This window comes from Callospermophilus lateralis, chromosome 10 (assembly GCF_048772815.1).
Source record: "Callospermophilus lateralis isolate mCalLat2 chromosome 10, mCalLat2.hap1, whole genome shotgun sequence".
NCBI classification, from domain to species: domain Eukaryota; kingdom Metazoa; phylum Chordata; class Mammalia; order Rodentia; family Sciuridae; genus Callospermophilus; species Callospermophilus lateralis.
This window is the reverse complement of record NC_135314.1, coordinates 83175291-83191258: the sequence shown is the minus strand read 5'-3', so window position 1 is coordinate 83191258 and position 15968 is coordinate 83175291. Positions and strand designations below refer to the sequence as shown.

General features: G+C 37.0%; 1 protein-coding gene and 1 non-coding gene across 9 annotated transcripts in view; one reads left to right on the top strand and one right to left on the bottom strand.

Annotated features, from left to right (window-relative positions):
• Positions 1-15968, bottom strand: part of Dcun1d1 (defective in cullin neddylation 1 domain containing 1) — a 42405-nt gene that overhangs the window by 2918 nt on the left and 23519 nt on the right. For all 8 annotated transcript variants that reach the window (XM_076867458.2, XM_076867460.2, XM_076867463.2 and 5 more), the window contains 2 exons: positions 2641-2723; positions 2325-2421 (listed from right to left, as the gene is read on the bottom strand). In XM_076867458.2, coding sequence (XP_076723573.1) covers positions 2325-2421; positions 2641-2723 — 180 coding nt within the window. The remainder of the gene's footprint in view (positions 1-2324; positions 2422-2640; positions 2724-15968) is intronic.
• Trnaa-ugc (transfer RNA alanine (anticodon UGC)) lies at positions 856-923 on the top strand. The gene has a single exon. It is a non-coding gene; the product is annotated as a tRNA-Ala (tRNA).

Here is a 15968-nt window from a genome sequence, read left to right as displayed (position 1 = left end):
CACATCTCCTGCCCTTTCTTACATTTTGTTTATAGACAAGGTCTTGCTGAGTTACTTAGGGACTCAGTGAGTTGTGAGGCTGGCTTTGAATGATCCTCCTGCCTCAGCCTTCTGAGCTACTGGATTATAGTCATGTAACATTGTACTCAGCCTTCCTTTGTTTTTTAAAAAATATCTTCCTAAGAGTTAAATTATATCATTCTTATCTTTTACCACTAATAAGTCTTTCAAAATTCAAGCTTTGTAGTTTTTACCCCAAATATTCCTTGTATTCTCTTTAATCTGTTATTCCAACATATGGTTGCTCCCTAAGTGATAAAAATAATTCTTCTGGCAATCAATCAATACTACAGCATTCTGGTTTCCTGAAGGCCACTGAAGTCTGGCAACGGAAGTAATTTGATCAAAACTGGCAGCCTAATGGATGGCCATTAAGTGATGACATGCTGCCAGCGCTGTGAGCATAGCAGGAAGAAACAAGTTTCCAGGCATTTTGTGGCACTCTTAAAAAGAAAACTAACAGCAAGTATCAAAATCTATTCTATTTCATGAAAATAAATGACTAAGATTTTAAATTGCACATATGCACATCTCTACATATCCTCATGCCAATCTCCAAATCAGGAAGGTCTCTAGTTTTGCATAAAACCTAACAGAAAGCCTAATTATCAGGCATATGTAAGATTAAACACAGTGAAGACAATACATGACAACAAAAATGGAGAGAAGACATCATCCCTGGTTAGTTTAAATGGTTCCAGGACACTTATAAAGAGGTCAAGACCAGCCATAGAAGATTTTTCTAATACTACCATATTTAGCAATCTCAAAAAGTCATCCTGCTAGGGCTGGGGATATGGCTCAGTTGGTAAAGTGTTTGCCTTGCATGCAAAAGGCCCTGGGTTCAATCCCCAGCACCAAAAAAAAAAAAAAAAAAAAAAAAAAAAAAAGCCATCCTGTTAATTTTCGAGGGGGATTAGGTAAGTATGTGTGAATAAATCAATTTAAAACAACAACAAAAAAGTGTATATAGTGGTAGTAGATGGCAGCATCATTTTTATGAAGAAATAGCAGAAAAGTACTCAATCAATGAATGTTTACTGAATACCTATAGCTAAACTGCATTTCAAATTAGACAAAATCAATGAACTTAAAGAGCTTGCAAACTAGCAGAAAACAATAAAAATACATAGGAGTAAATATAAAAACACATTAAGAAGAGAATATATTCTTCAAATTGAAAATCTAAGTGAAAATCACTCATGCTTTTCTTATGTTTTTCTGGCAGACACGAATACTGGTTGGCTTTTTTTCTTTTCTTTTGCTGAGGACCAAACTCAGGGCGCCTCACACATGCTAGGCAAGTGTTCTACCACTGAGCTTCACCTCTAACCCACTCACTGGATTTTAAAGAAACCAAATGATATAGATGGTAAAGAAAATAAAGGCATTGCATACATTTAAAATAGCATACATAGGGGTTGGAGGCATAGCTCAGAAGTGGCAGTCTTGGCTAATGCCCAGGACCTTTTGGCCTTTAAACTGGTCCTGAAGCAGAGATAAGTGAAGAAAGAATACTACTAAAGATAGAGAACTATATCTTGGGAGCTGGGGTTGTGGCTCAGTGATAGAGTGCTTGCCTAGCATGTGCAAGGCAATGGGTTCGAATCTCAGCACCGCATATCAATAAGTGAACAAAATAAAGGCCCACCAACATCTAAAAAAGATTAAAAAAAAAACCAAAAAACTATATCTTCATATGATAGGATAAATTGAACACTCTGAAGCCCCAAAACCAAAAAATAAAAGAGAATAAATAAAAGCTCAGGAGGAAAATTCAACTCTAAGAAAAACAGCTTCTGGATAGGAAGTTCAGGGATATGTGATAAAAAGAGATTAGAGGCTGGGTACAGTGGCTCATGCTACAATGCTAGCAGCTCAAGAGGCTCACAAGTTTAAGGCTAGCCTCAGCAACTAAGCAAGGCCCTAAGCAACTCTGTGAAACCCTGTCTGTAAAAAATAAAAAGGACTGGGGATGTGGCTCAGTGGTTAAGCACCCCTAGTTTTAATCTCCGGTAACAACAACAAAAAATTAGAAACAGGGCACACCTACAATCCCAATGATTCAGGGAGGTTGAGAGAGAAAAATTCCAAAGTCAAGGAAAAAAGGGGCAATTTAGTGAGACCCTGTTACAAAAAATACAAAAGGGCAGGTAATTTACATCAGTGGTAAAGTGCCCCTGGGTCTAATCCCCAGTAACACCCCCACCACATAAAAGATGGCAAATTAAAAAAAAAGGGGGGGGGGCAAAAAGTTTTATTACCTTCTTCATCGTAATTAGACATGTCATCTGCAATCATTGTACTGAAGTCTAAAAGAAGATTCCAAGTATCTTTTGGTATTGATCGTTTATGATGTTCCTATTGAAAAATAAAAACATTCATATCACTACAAAGAGTTAGAAAAAAATAGTCCAGATGACACTAAATATAAGAATGCAATTCTGATAATAAAATTTCTTATTCTATGTCCATTTACATGCTCTGAAATGAGTAATCATGCTTTAAAATGTTAATTCCTCTTTACATACAGCATAATCATGGAGAAAATACATGGAACTACAGAAAATGTGAACTTACCAACAAAAATTTATTCCATAAGTCTAAGAATTTAAATCTTCCATTAAGCACTAAGTTCCAGTAGGCAATGGCCATTTCTAGATCTGTAAGATTAAAAATAAATTATGTACTTCCATAAATATTCTATAAATATTTGTCCCTGCAAAAGAATAAGAACTAAAGAAAGCCTTTTAAAAAAACAAACCAAAAAAAAAAAAAAAAAGCCACACTTGTATCCTAAATACTTATGTACTAAAAATTTCCTAAAGTTTGTACCCTGTTTTCTCATGATGAATAGTCCTTCAAGGCCTTCCTTCAAAATAAAGTGATAACACTTTACCACTTACCTCACAGAACTGTCCTACAGTTTAAATTAGATCATGTAGTTCAGCCCATAACTAGTCACTAAGTATTCAGATGTTAGTTAATGTACACCAAGGCAATTTAAACATTTTGAGCAAGATAATTCTTTGTTGGGGGTTGTCTTATGCAATGTAGGATTTTCAGTAGAATCCCTGGTCTCTACCCACTCAATGCCAGTAGCAGTCTCACTCTATACCCAGTGGAGACAACAAAAAATGTTTCCAGATATTGACAAAGATTCCTTGAAAGGCAAATTTGTCCACAACTGGGAATCAATGATATACAACTATAGGATGGAATGCAAAGGACTACTACTCACAATCCTAAAAATCTCCCACTCCAAATTGGTCCTGACCACAAAGAGACCATTAAGAATACTGATATAGGCTGGGAATGTAGCTCAGTGACAGAGTGCTTATATGAAGCTCTCAGTTTCATTCCTAAAACTGCAGGTAAGTAAAATAAAAACCAATAATTAATACATACGTATATACACACACATACATATACTATATGAAGGGACACTTGGTCTCAGAGCAGAGACAACTGAAGCAATACTACCAACATGATAACTACATCTGTTATATGACAGCATGAGCTAATCTCTTTCAAGGAATTAAGACAGAAAGTAATCTAGCTTTTATGAGCAAATTTATATGTCCAGAACACAATCTGGGGACACAAAAGAGATTAGGAAAATGCACACCCACAATCTGAGCTACTAGGGAAGCTGAGGCAGAAAGACTGCAAGTTGGAGACCATCTAGGCAGCTTAGTGAAAAACTCTGTCACAAAATACGAAAAAAAGAAGCTGTGAATTTAGCATGAGTGAGGTCCTAGGTTTGATTCCCAATATCTTTAAAAAAAAAATTGTATAGAATTAATCTAATCTCACTGTCTCTTATGAGATTTCTTAGAATGCTAGAAGGGGGAGGTATTCAACATCTCTCTAATGATACAGAATTTTCTCTATCATATGAAGAGAAACTGAAACTAGGATAATTAACAGTTAACTGATTAAACAACCATTTCCCCAAGAGTTAAGAGAATAAAGCCAACCTGAAGGAAAATCTCTCCAGAAACAGTAATAGTCTATGTTAATAATTCCACTCCACTCAAATACTCCTTAGTGATTTGACCAAGATATGCTAAAGCTTGATTATCATATCTATATAGCTACGTCATCATCTCTGCTAATCCCCCTTCTATCCTTGTAGGAACTCAAGAAGACACTAAACAACTTTTATCAGAATTCCATTTAAATTTTCAGACTGGTTAATCCCCTTTATAATTCCTAGCCATTAATCCAAACTGCAAACCTATCTGGTAATATATCTTTTCTATTATCCCAATTCCCGTAACTGGCCTTTTCCTCCCACATTTTTGTTGTCCCTGTAGGTCCTCCTTTCTGATCCTCCAGTGCCCCTCCAATGCCCATTACAATACAACTAAACTCTACATCCTGAACTTTTTTAGAGAATGCACCTTCAATCCTCTTGTGTTATCTAAATCCTAATTTACAGCATTGCTTTCAAGTGACAGCTGCATTTCCCTCTCAAAAGAACGTGGACACTTTTCTTAGATCACCACTACCACCTCTAAATCACTACTCTTTCACCTTCATGCTTTATGAAATACCTAAAAACTAAATCTATCACTTAATCCCTTCTCAGCTTTATCCTTCTACCAAGCTCCTAATCAAATCTGCCACATTTGCTGACATCTTTGGTAACTGGTTCAGTCCTTCTTGATCCCATGTTCTGTCACCATTCTGAAGGTCTTCAATGTCCACGTGAAATGTCATATGACCACTAACTCTATTAGGACAGTTCCTACCTCTACTCTAGTCCTAAAGCAAACGTTCCTCTAAAAGATACGCTGCCAAAAGATGACTGGAATTAACCAAACAAATTCAGTTAAACTGTAAGAGCTTTAATCAACATGCAAACATCAGCAGCATTTTTAATATGCCAATAAAGAACATGCTAAGAAAGCAAGTAATCTCTCACAATGGCTATAAAAGAAAATACACAGGATTAAATTCAACCAAAGATCTGAATCCCAAAATGTCAAAAAATGGTAAAACACCCCATGTTCGTGGACAGAATTGATAAAATGTCCATAGCTACCTAAAACAATTTAAGGATTCAATGCAATTCCTATCAAAATAACAACGCCATTCTTCACAGGGAAAAAAAAACTATTATTCATATGGAAACACAAAAGGTCTCAAATAACGGCCAACGATACATGACAGAGCTCTTGCCTAGTATGCATAAGGCTCGGAATTCAATCCCAAGTACCGGGAAAAGGAAAAAAAAAAAAAAAAAAAAGAATAAGTAGCCAGAGCAATCCTTAACAAAAAGAATAAAGCTGAAGCCAGGAATGATGGCACATGTTTATAATCCCAGCTACTTGGAAGGATGAGGCAGGAGGATTGCAAGCTTGAGGCCAGCTGGGGTAACTTGAGCAAGACACTGTCTACAAGAAAAGGTGGGTGGGTGCTGGAGATATAAATCAGAGAAGCCTCTTGGACTCAGTAAAACAAAAAAAAAAAAGAAAGAAAGAAAGAGAGAGGGGGAGGGAGGGGAGGGAAGGGAAGAGAGGGAAGGAAAGGAAGAAAGAGAGAAAGAGAAGCTGTAGGTTTCATAATATCTGATAAAGTATAGTAATCAAAAACATCATGGTATTGGCTTAAAACAGACACACAGATTATTGGACAGAACAGAAATCCCAGAAATAACCCCCTGCATCTACAGTCAACTGGTTCTTGCCAAAGACGACAATGGAGAAACGGCAGCCTCTTCAATGCATAGTGCTGGGACAACTAGATATCCATATGCAGAAGACTAAAATATATCTCCTATTTGTTGCCATATGCAAAAGTGAACTCAAAAATGGATCAAAAACCTAAACAGATGACCTGCATAATGATGAAACTACTAAGAAAAAGAAGAAACACTTCAAAACATCCACACAGGAAATGACTTTTTCTAGATTAAGACCCCAAAAGCACAGAAAATAAAAGCAAAAACAGATAAATGAATTTTGTCAAACCAAAAAGCTTCTGCATAGAAAAGGAAAGAGTGAGGAGATAACCAAAAGAATGGGAGAAAATATCTGCAAACTATTCATGTGACAAATGACTACTCCCAGAATGCAAAAAAGAACTCAAACGCTGGGCACAATGGCGCATGCCTGTAATCCCAGCAACTCAGGAGGCTGAGGCAGGAGGATCACAAGTTCAAAACCAGCCTCAGCAACTAAGCAAGGCCCTTAAGCAACACAGTGGGACCCTATCTCTAAATAAAATATAAAAAGGGCTGGGAATATGGCTCAGAGGTTAAGTGCCCCTGGTAACAAAAAAAAAAAAAAAAACCCTCAATAATAAAGAAAAAAATGAATAAATGACCCGACCAAGTATCTCTCAAAAGGACAAATACAAACAACCAAGAAATATGTGGAAAAAATGCTCCTTATCCTTAGCAATTAGGGAAATGCAAATCAAAATCATAATGAATTATCATGTTACTCTAGTTAAAATAGCTACTATTAAAAAAAGTCATGGGGCTGGGGTTGTAGCTCACTGGTAGAATGCTTGCCTAACTCATGTGAGACACTGGATTAAATCCCTAGCCACATAAAACTAAATAATTAAGATATTTATATCCATCTACACCCCCCCCCCCCCGCAAAAAGTCACAATTGCTGGCAAGAATGCAGAGAAAAGGGAACTGTTCTCTTAAACTATTGGTGGAATGTAATATAAATTAGTGCATCAATTTGAAGAGTATAGAAGTTTCTCAAAAAACTAAAATCAGGTCTACTATACATCCAGCTATACCACTTCTGGGTATATATCCAAAGGAAGTGAAATTAGCATATTAAAGAGATTATCTACTCCCCATGTTTACTGCAGCACTATTCACAATAGCCAAGATACAGAATTAGCAGAGGCACACATCAATGGATGAATAAACAAAGTATGCTATATACACACAATGAAATATTACTCAGACATAAAGAATGAAGTCCTGCCATTTGCAGCAAAATGGATGGAATTGGAGGATATTACATTATGTAAAATAAGATACAGAAGTGCATGTTCTCTCTCACATGTGGAAGTTAAACTTGAATTCAGAATAATAATTACTAAAGGCTGGGGGATAGACAGAGATTGAATAAATGTACCAAAACACAGAAGGAGTTCTGGTATTCCACAGTTCAATAAGACAACTACTGTTCACACTGACTTATTATATACTTTGTGAAGATCTAGAAGTAATTCAAACCTCCAAATATTAAAAAAAGAGATAGAAATACGAATTACCCCAATTTGATCAGTTTTACACCATTATGCATATATTGAAATAACACATTGAATCCCATAACAATAAACAATATTTCATGTTAATAAAAATTTTAAGTAAAATATCCTGGAACTTTAACCATTATGCCACTTGTTATGATTTGGGTCTGGAATGTCCCTCAAGGTCTGTGTGTCAGAAGCTTGGTCCCCAAAGCAGCAAAGTTCAGAAAGTAAAGTTTTGGAGAAATGATTGGATCATGAGGGTTCTGGCCTTATCAGCAAATAAATGCACTAACTGGTGAACAGACTACTGGAAGGTGGTGGGCAGGTAAAGCATGGTTGGAAAAGACAGGTCATCAAGGCATATACTTTGGAGACTTTTATCATGTCCTGGTGTGTCCCACCTCTTCCCTGGATGCCATGAACTAAGCAGCATTTTTTCTGCAACACCCTTTTGCCATGATGTTTCTGCCTTGGGGCTGGTTGGTCAAGGACCCAAAACTCTGAAACCTGTGATCCAAAATAAATCTTTCCCCTTTTCAAGTCCTTATTGTTAGGTATTTTGTTACATGAAAACCTAAAACTGAAAATTGGTACCAGGAATGGAGTCATTCCTGTGATTATACCTGACCACATTGTTCAGAAACCTCTGAAACTGGTTTGCAGGATTTTGGAAAAGTTTAAAAATGCAGGCTAGAAAACCCTTAGAATGCTGTAAAGAGAGTTTAATGGATCATTCAGGTGTGAGCTCAGAAGACAAAAATGCCAACAAGAACATGGACAGTAAAGACTATGTTTAAAAGATTTCATATGGAAAATAACTAGAGGCTACATGTGTTACATTCAAGCAAAGAACTTGTTTACATTTTATTCCCTGAGACCTGGGGTGAGGCAAAATTAAAAGTAGCAAACTAATCTAGCAGAATAAATTTCGAAACAGCATAGCAGTCAAGTGGTAGTACATGTGGCTTTTAGTTAGGTTCACTGTTGAGAAACCATAAACAAAAAGAGCAGAAACATTTGGAAAATTGGCAGTATTGCCAAATTTTGGCCAAACTAAATTTACACAACTTTTTAAAAACTTTTGTAAGTGTGAAAAATTAGGGCCAAGCAATCTGTGTTTGCTTGAGATATTAGCACAATTAAAAACAAACAAGTATTTACAGAGACAACAGGAAAGATGCTTTTTGAGGCATCTCCAGAATTGGTAAGACCTCACCCATGAGAGGCTCATTTGAAAGATGTTGCTTTCAGAGGAGAGCTGGAACATCCTGCTCACAGAGGGCTAACTAGAAAGTTGTTTCCCCAGGGTTCATTTAACTGTGCTCAGCTACCCTGGTAGAGGCTGCTACAGTGTCCAGCTATTCTATAGCTGTTGGCAGACTTTGGCATTGTCCACATGGTGCTGGTTTTGCAGGAATGCAAAATCCTGGAGTTTTAGTTTCATGAAAGAAGGAAGGCTTGGGAGACCAAGCAGTGTGTGTTGGGGCTGGAAATATCTGCAAGCAGTCCCTGAGAGGGTGATGTCTGATTCTGTCCAAGTGAAGCCAAAGCTGCATTAGATACCCTAAGTTAGAGACACCAGAAACATGGAATATCTACCAAGGAACACTGCAGTGAATGAGTGGAGCCAGCCCAAGAGAGGTGCCATGTGGGCTGCAACCAGCAAGACCACCAGGGCCCATATCTGGCCACATACATATAACCCTGGATATCAGACATGGATCTAAAAAAAAAGACTTATGCTTGTCTTGCTTGGTTTCCATCTTGCTTTTGGACCTATCCTTTCTGTACCCCTAGTCTTCCCTTTTGGAATGGGAATATTTACTCTATGCCATTGTATGCTGGAAGTATGTAACTTGAAAGAATAGACACAAAACCTGGATTTTTTAAGAAAAGGTAGAATTGACTGCAGAGATTCATGGGACAGAATGCATTTTGCCTTGTCAGACAAATGTGGGCCTCTGGAGACAAGGGGAAGAATGTATGGTTGGATCTGGAATATTACCCAGTGTCTCGTGGGTTGAATGAACACTTGATCCCCAACACAGCAATGTCCAGAGATAGGAATTTTGGGTGGTGATTAGATTATGAGGGTTCTGACCTCATAAGTGGATCTACTAACAGCTGGATAACTGGGGTGTAGTGTTAACTGTAGGCAGGTAGGGCACAGTTGGAGGACGTAGGTCACTAGGGATGTGCCCTTGGAGACTTCATTTTATCTCAGGCCCTTTTCCCATCCCACCACTGGACACCCATACCCTTCTGCCATGATGTTTCTACCTTGGAACCAGTCAATCATGAACTAAAACCTCTGAAACTCTAAGCCTACTCTAAATTGTTTTGTTAGATATTTTGTTCACAGCAATGACAAGCTAACATACTACTCAAATTATTCTGACTCCTAAGCTTTAAACACCAATATTTCAGGGGCTAGGAATGTGGCTCAAGCGGTAGCGTGGCTTGCCTGGCATGCGTGCGACCCGGGTTCGATCCTCAGCTCCACAAACAAAGATGTTGTGTCTGCGGAAAACTAAAAAATAAATAATAAAACTCTCTCTCTTTTAAAAAAACAAACAAACCAATATTTCACATATATTCTAAGTCACTGCTGATCTCTTGCTCTTTTTCCCTTTTAACATTATAGTTTTTCTTCAGTCTCAAGATCCCTTCCTTTATTCACTTTCCATGGTACTTTATTTCAACCATACTCTTTCTATATAATCCTCTTAACCTTTCCTTTGTCTTTCAGGACACAACTGCTCTCCAAAATTATAATCCTGAATGAGTACAATCTTCATTTCTCCTTGACAAAAACACCATTTCAACACTGATGCCACCAAATTAATATCATATAACTTTAGCAAGGTGTCCACTGTTCTACCTACTAAAAATGGCCATCTATAGGACTGGGGATGTAGCTCTGTGGCACAGTGCTTGTCTAGCGTACATGAGGCACTGAGTTCTATCCTCAGTACTGCCAAAGAGAGAAAGAGAAAACAAAAGCAAGCAAGTCACCTTGAAATGGGGGTATTGCTCAATGGCAAAAGACAAGATTAGCATGAATAAGGCTCTGGATTCAAACACCAGCACCCACACACACACACCCCTCCCATCTTTTTATTCCTTTTAATCTCCCATCTAACCAGGTCTTGACTTCTGCAAGGACAGGTGAAACACATCCCCAAATTGACAGACTGCAACAAAGAGCAGGCATTCAGAAACTGCTGAATGAGCTGGGTGCGGTAGAACACGCCTGTTATCCAGTGGCTCAGGAGGCTGAGGCGGGAAGATTGAGAGTTCAAAGCCAGCCTCAGCAACTTAGTAAGGCCCTCTCTCTAAATAAAAAACTGAAAGGGCTGGGGATGTGGCTCTCAGTATTTGAGTGCCCCTGGGTTCAATCCCTGGTACAAAAAAAAAAAGAAAGAAACTGCTAAATGAACAAACATTTCATGGTTTTACAAACAAATGAATACTTTTTTAAACCTTAAATCTATCATTTCCCCTCAAACTCAATAGTAAAGGTACCTCGTACCTCCTCTTCTTTTCTATTCAAGACGCCTTTCATCTGTTTATTCCTGCTCTGTTAGCATCTTCACTTTTTTTTTAATATTTATTTTTTAGTTGTAGTTGGACACAATACCTTTATTTAACTTATTTATTTATTTATATGTGGTGCTGAGGATCGAACCCAGGGCCTCACATGTGCTAGGTGAGCGCTCTACCACTGCACCACAAGCCCAGACCAGCATCTTCACTTTTTAAGGAATCTTATATATTGATTAGCTAGCTGGCCTCTCTATACTTGGAACTTGCTGTTCCTCTGGCTTTTCTCACTCCACAGAAAAACAGGCTTAGAGATCACCTATCTTTTAAAAATATTCCTTGGACCTCTTATCCCCTTTACTACCTACCATATTACTTCTTCCCTTCACAGATATCCTGAAATAGTAGATGTGGTATTCTACTTTTATACATAATTTGTTTCTAAAACCATGTATGAAAGTCAAAATCAGATCCTCCAATTTTGGTTTCTTTGGGGGGTTTTTTGGTAACAGAGACTGAACTCAGGGTCACTCAATCACTGAGCCACATCCCTAGCACTATTTTGAATTTTATTTAGAGACAGGGTCTCACTGAATTGATTAGAGCCTTACTTTTGCTGAGTCTGGCTTTGAACTCTTGATCCTCCTGCCTCAGTCTCCTGAGCCACTGGAATTACAGGTGTACGCCACTACACCTTCACTCAGATCCTCCAGTTTTAAGAGTACTAAAAAATATTATCAATTCCTAATTGTACCTCCTTTTAGTCTTTGTAGTCTTTAAAAGTTCTATACTCAATATTCCTTCCAGGTTGTTTAATTCTGTCCTTCACTAACTCGACAGAGTGGTCTGGCTTAAGCACAGTAAATATTCAAATGAAACCAAGATTTGCTGTTATTAATGTACTTGATTTCACTTCGCTTCAAATGCATTAAATTTATGAAAACTAAGACTAGTGTTGGTAGTTTTCTCCATTTTCAAATAATTTTTATAAAACAAGGATGACAGTAAAATACTCAAATACCTACAACCATAAGACATGTATAAATGCCTATTTGTCAGCTGATCACACTAAAGAAAGAATCTGACAAGTTAAAGAGTACATATGTATGGTATATGAAAGCTCAGGTTGCAAAAGAGAAGAAATTATTGTGGTCTACATTTAGTGTCCCACTGCTTCACCTCCCACACACTCTTTAATACTAGTAACTAGTATCTATCTTTGTTGCTCACCTTACAAAATTCAGTCATCAGATAATTCTGGTTGCCAAATTAAGTATTTTATTTTTTTAATTTTTTTTTTTTTGTAGATGAACACAATATCTTTATTTATATGTGGTGCTGAGGATCAAATCCAGTGCCTCACATCTGAGGGGCAAGCACTCTACCACTGAGCTATAGCCCCAGTCCTCAAATTAAGTATTTTTTATGTTCTTAATTTATTTGTCAGCCATATTTGATAGAACTGAGCACATTGGCTGAATAGAATTGTCACTTCCTTCAGCTTTGATGACAGTACTCTATCAATTTTTCTCTGTAATCTTAGGCCTTCTCATTCTCTTTTACTGGTTTATCTTCCTTCATTCACTTATTAACTAATGCTGGCATTCTGTAAGGTGTGTGTTAATAATAACGACTTCTGCTTCCTTCAGCAGATCTTCAAACCTATACCTTTTTTCATGTTGTATACTCAACCACCTCTAATGATCACTAAATTAGAAAAATCTTCCAAGTTCTGAAAAACTCATAGCTACCTATCTCAAGTCATCTTCAACTGGGTACTTAAAACAACTCAAATTCAGCAGGGCTAAAAATTAACTCATTTCTTACCTCCTTAGAACTGCTATTCCTTTCACTCTCAGTGAATGTCATAACACCCCACAATGTTTCTCAATGAAAAACAATTTCTGGGGCTGGGGTTGTGGCTCAGTGGTAGAACTCTCGCCTAGCAAGTGCAAGGCCCTGGGTTCCATCCTCAGCACCACATAAAAAATAAACAAAATAAAGGTATTGTGCACAACTAAAAAATAAATAAATATTTTTTAAAAATTACAAAAAAAAAAAAAAAAAAAAGAAAGACAATTTCTGATAGTGAGGAAATGTTCCATGCATTGTAGGCCATTTAGCACCCCTATGATGCCAGTACAAACCCTTGGTCACTGTGACTACCAAACAACAACCCTACAGATTTCCAAAGGTACTGAAATTCCCTGGGGAAGACCCATTTCCTTCCTCATCTCACACATCCAATAGAAGCACTCTCGTTTTGTCTCTTAAGTACATTTTACATCTATTTCTTATCCCCAGTGGAGGGCCTATGTTAGGATACTCTCCAGTTCTAGCTTACTCCATGCAACAGCTCCATAACCACTATCTCTTCATCAAGTCCTTCTATTCCTTTTAAAAGGACCAGTTCTTCAAGATGGGCTTTTTTGAATGAATCTATTGTTACTTCTATGTTAAAATTCTCCAATGATTCCCTGTAGTATACAGAAAATATCTGTATGTGTAGTCAAATGAACTTACCTCTGACCAGTGAACATGGTAATCCCTGCACTTGAAATGGGTTTTTTCTTTTGGCCTCGAAAATATGCATCCATCAAGGCTCAGAAACTATTATCTTTTGAAAACATCACAAACTCCCCTGGACCAAGATTTCAAATGCTGCTAACTCCAGGTTCTCAGAGTAAGCAGTCAATAAATGTTTTTTAATTTAAAAGTCGTAAAAAGAGTAATAAATTAGAATTAAGAGCTGACATACATAGGATTAAATTGTACAAGGATGTTAATTACCCCAGTTATAGGGAAAAAATGCTATTTAGATAGAATGACAAAGACAACAGGCTCACCAGACAAGAGGTGGCTGAACACAGTAGTTTAGAGCATGACTTTTGGTCTTGTAAACATCAACTCTTCCCCTAGTTATTGTGACGCAGGCAACCAAGTTGACCTCTTTGTGATTCGTTTTAATATAAAGGTAATAGTACCTACCCTCACTGGTTGTTGTGAGACTGACTTAATATATAAAGCATTTATAACAGTACCTGATGAGTCCTTACTATTACCTCTATTTTAATCATTTTTAAAGTTATCATAGATTCTGAAGAACTAAAAAAGAACAATTCAGGATAAATCCTAAAAACAGTGTTTTCTAAAACTGAATAGCTTGCAGAATGAATCCTTAAGTTTAATTTAAAATGCAAAAAGATACTCTCAATGTCATTCTATTTTTTTGTTAGTTTATTATTTTATTTTTTTTCCAATGTCATTATTTCAAACGAAAACAACAATGGCAATGTGGAATTTCATAAAAAATGATCAGTTGAGTGCAGAATGAACATGGAAATGAATCAACAGTCCTAAGGGGAACAAAATGTCACCAACTGACTAGGGTGAATGGAATGATGATTAAAAAAATATTCATAATGCCTTAATTTTTTTTAAGAAATACCTAAATTAGTACTATTTTGCTGACAATATGATTCTATACTTAGAAGACCCAAAAAACTCCACCAGAAACTTCTGTAACTAGTAAATGAAGTTAGCGAAGTAGCAGGATACAAAATCAACACCCATAAATCAAAGGCATTTCTGTATATTAGTGACAAATCCTCTGAGAAGAAAATGAGGAAAACTACCCCATTTATAATAGCCTCAAAAAAAAAAAAAAAAAAAAAATACTTGGGAATCAAGTTAACGAAAGAGGTGAAAGAGCTATACAATGAAAACTACAGAACCCTAAAGAGAGAAATCAAAGAAGACCTTAGAAGATGGAAAGATCTAGCTTGCTTTTGGATAGGTAGAATTAATATTATCAAAATGACCATATTACCAAAAGCACTATACAGATTTAATTCAATTCTGATAAAAAATCCCAATGGCATTCCTCATAGAAATAGAAAAAGCAATCACGAAATTCATCTATAAATTAAGAGACCCAGAATAGCTAAACAATCCTTAGCAGGAAGAGTGGAGCAGGTGGCATCGCTGGCAACCAGGGAGGGTAGGTACTATATTATCTTTATATTAAACTACACTACAGAGAAATAGTAACAAAAACAGCGTGGTATTGGCACCAAAACAGACTGGTAAACCAATGGTACAGAATAGAGAATACAGAGACTAACCCACAAAATTACAATTATCTTATATTAGACAAAGGTGCCAAAAACATGCACTGGATAAAAGATAGCATCTTCAACAAATGGTTCTGGAAAATTGGAAATCCATATGCAACAAAATGAAATTAAACCCCTAACTCTCACCATGCACAAAAACTTAACTCACAATGGATCAAGTACCTAGGAATTAAACCAGAGACTCTGTAGTCTAATAGAAGAAAAAGTAGGCCCTAATTTTCATCAGGTGCAATTAGGCCCCAACTTCCTTAATAAGACTCCTATACCACAATAATTTTTTTTTTTAATTTCTTAGTTATAATTGGACAAAATATCTTTATTTTTATGTGGTGCTGAGGATCAAACCCAGGGCCTCACACATACTAGTTGAGCGCTCTACTGCTGAGCCCCAATCTCAGTTCCTAGCACAAGAATTAAAAACAAGAATCAATAAATGGGATAGAATCAAACTAAAAGTTTCTTCTCAGCAAAAGAAACAATCTGTGAGGTGAACAGAGAACCTACATCCTGGGAACAAATTTTTACTCCTCACACATCAGATAGACCACTAATCTCTAGAGTAATAAAGAACTCAAAAAAGCTAATCACCAAAAAAACCCAAATAACCCAATCAACAAATGGGCCAAGGACCTGAACAGACACTTCTCGGTGAGAAGAAGATATACAATCAATCAACAAATGTTCATCATCTCTAACAATTACAGAAACGCAAATCAAAACTACTCTAAGATAGCATCTCACTCCAGTCAGAATGGCAGCTATTATGAAGACAAACAACAATAAGTGTTGGTGAGGATGTGGGGGAAAAGCCACACTCAAACATTGCTGGTGGGACTGCAAATTGGTGCAGCCAATATGGAAAGCAGTAGGGAGATTCCTTGGAAATCTGGGAATGGAACCACCATTTGACCCAGCAATCCCTCTCCTCATTCTAGCCCCAAAGGACTTAAAACAGCATACTACAAGGACACAGCCACATCAATGTTTATATCAGCA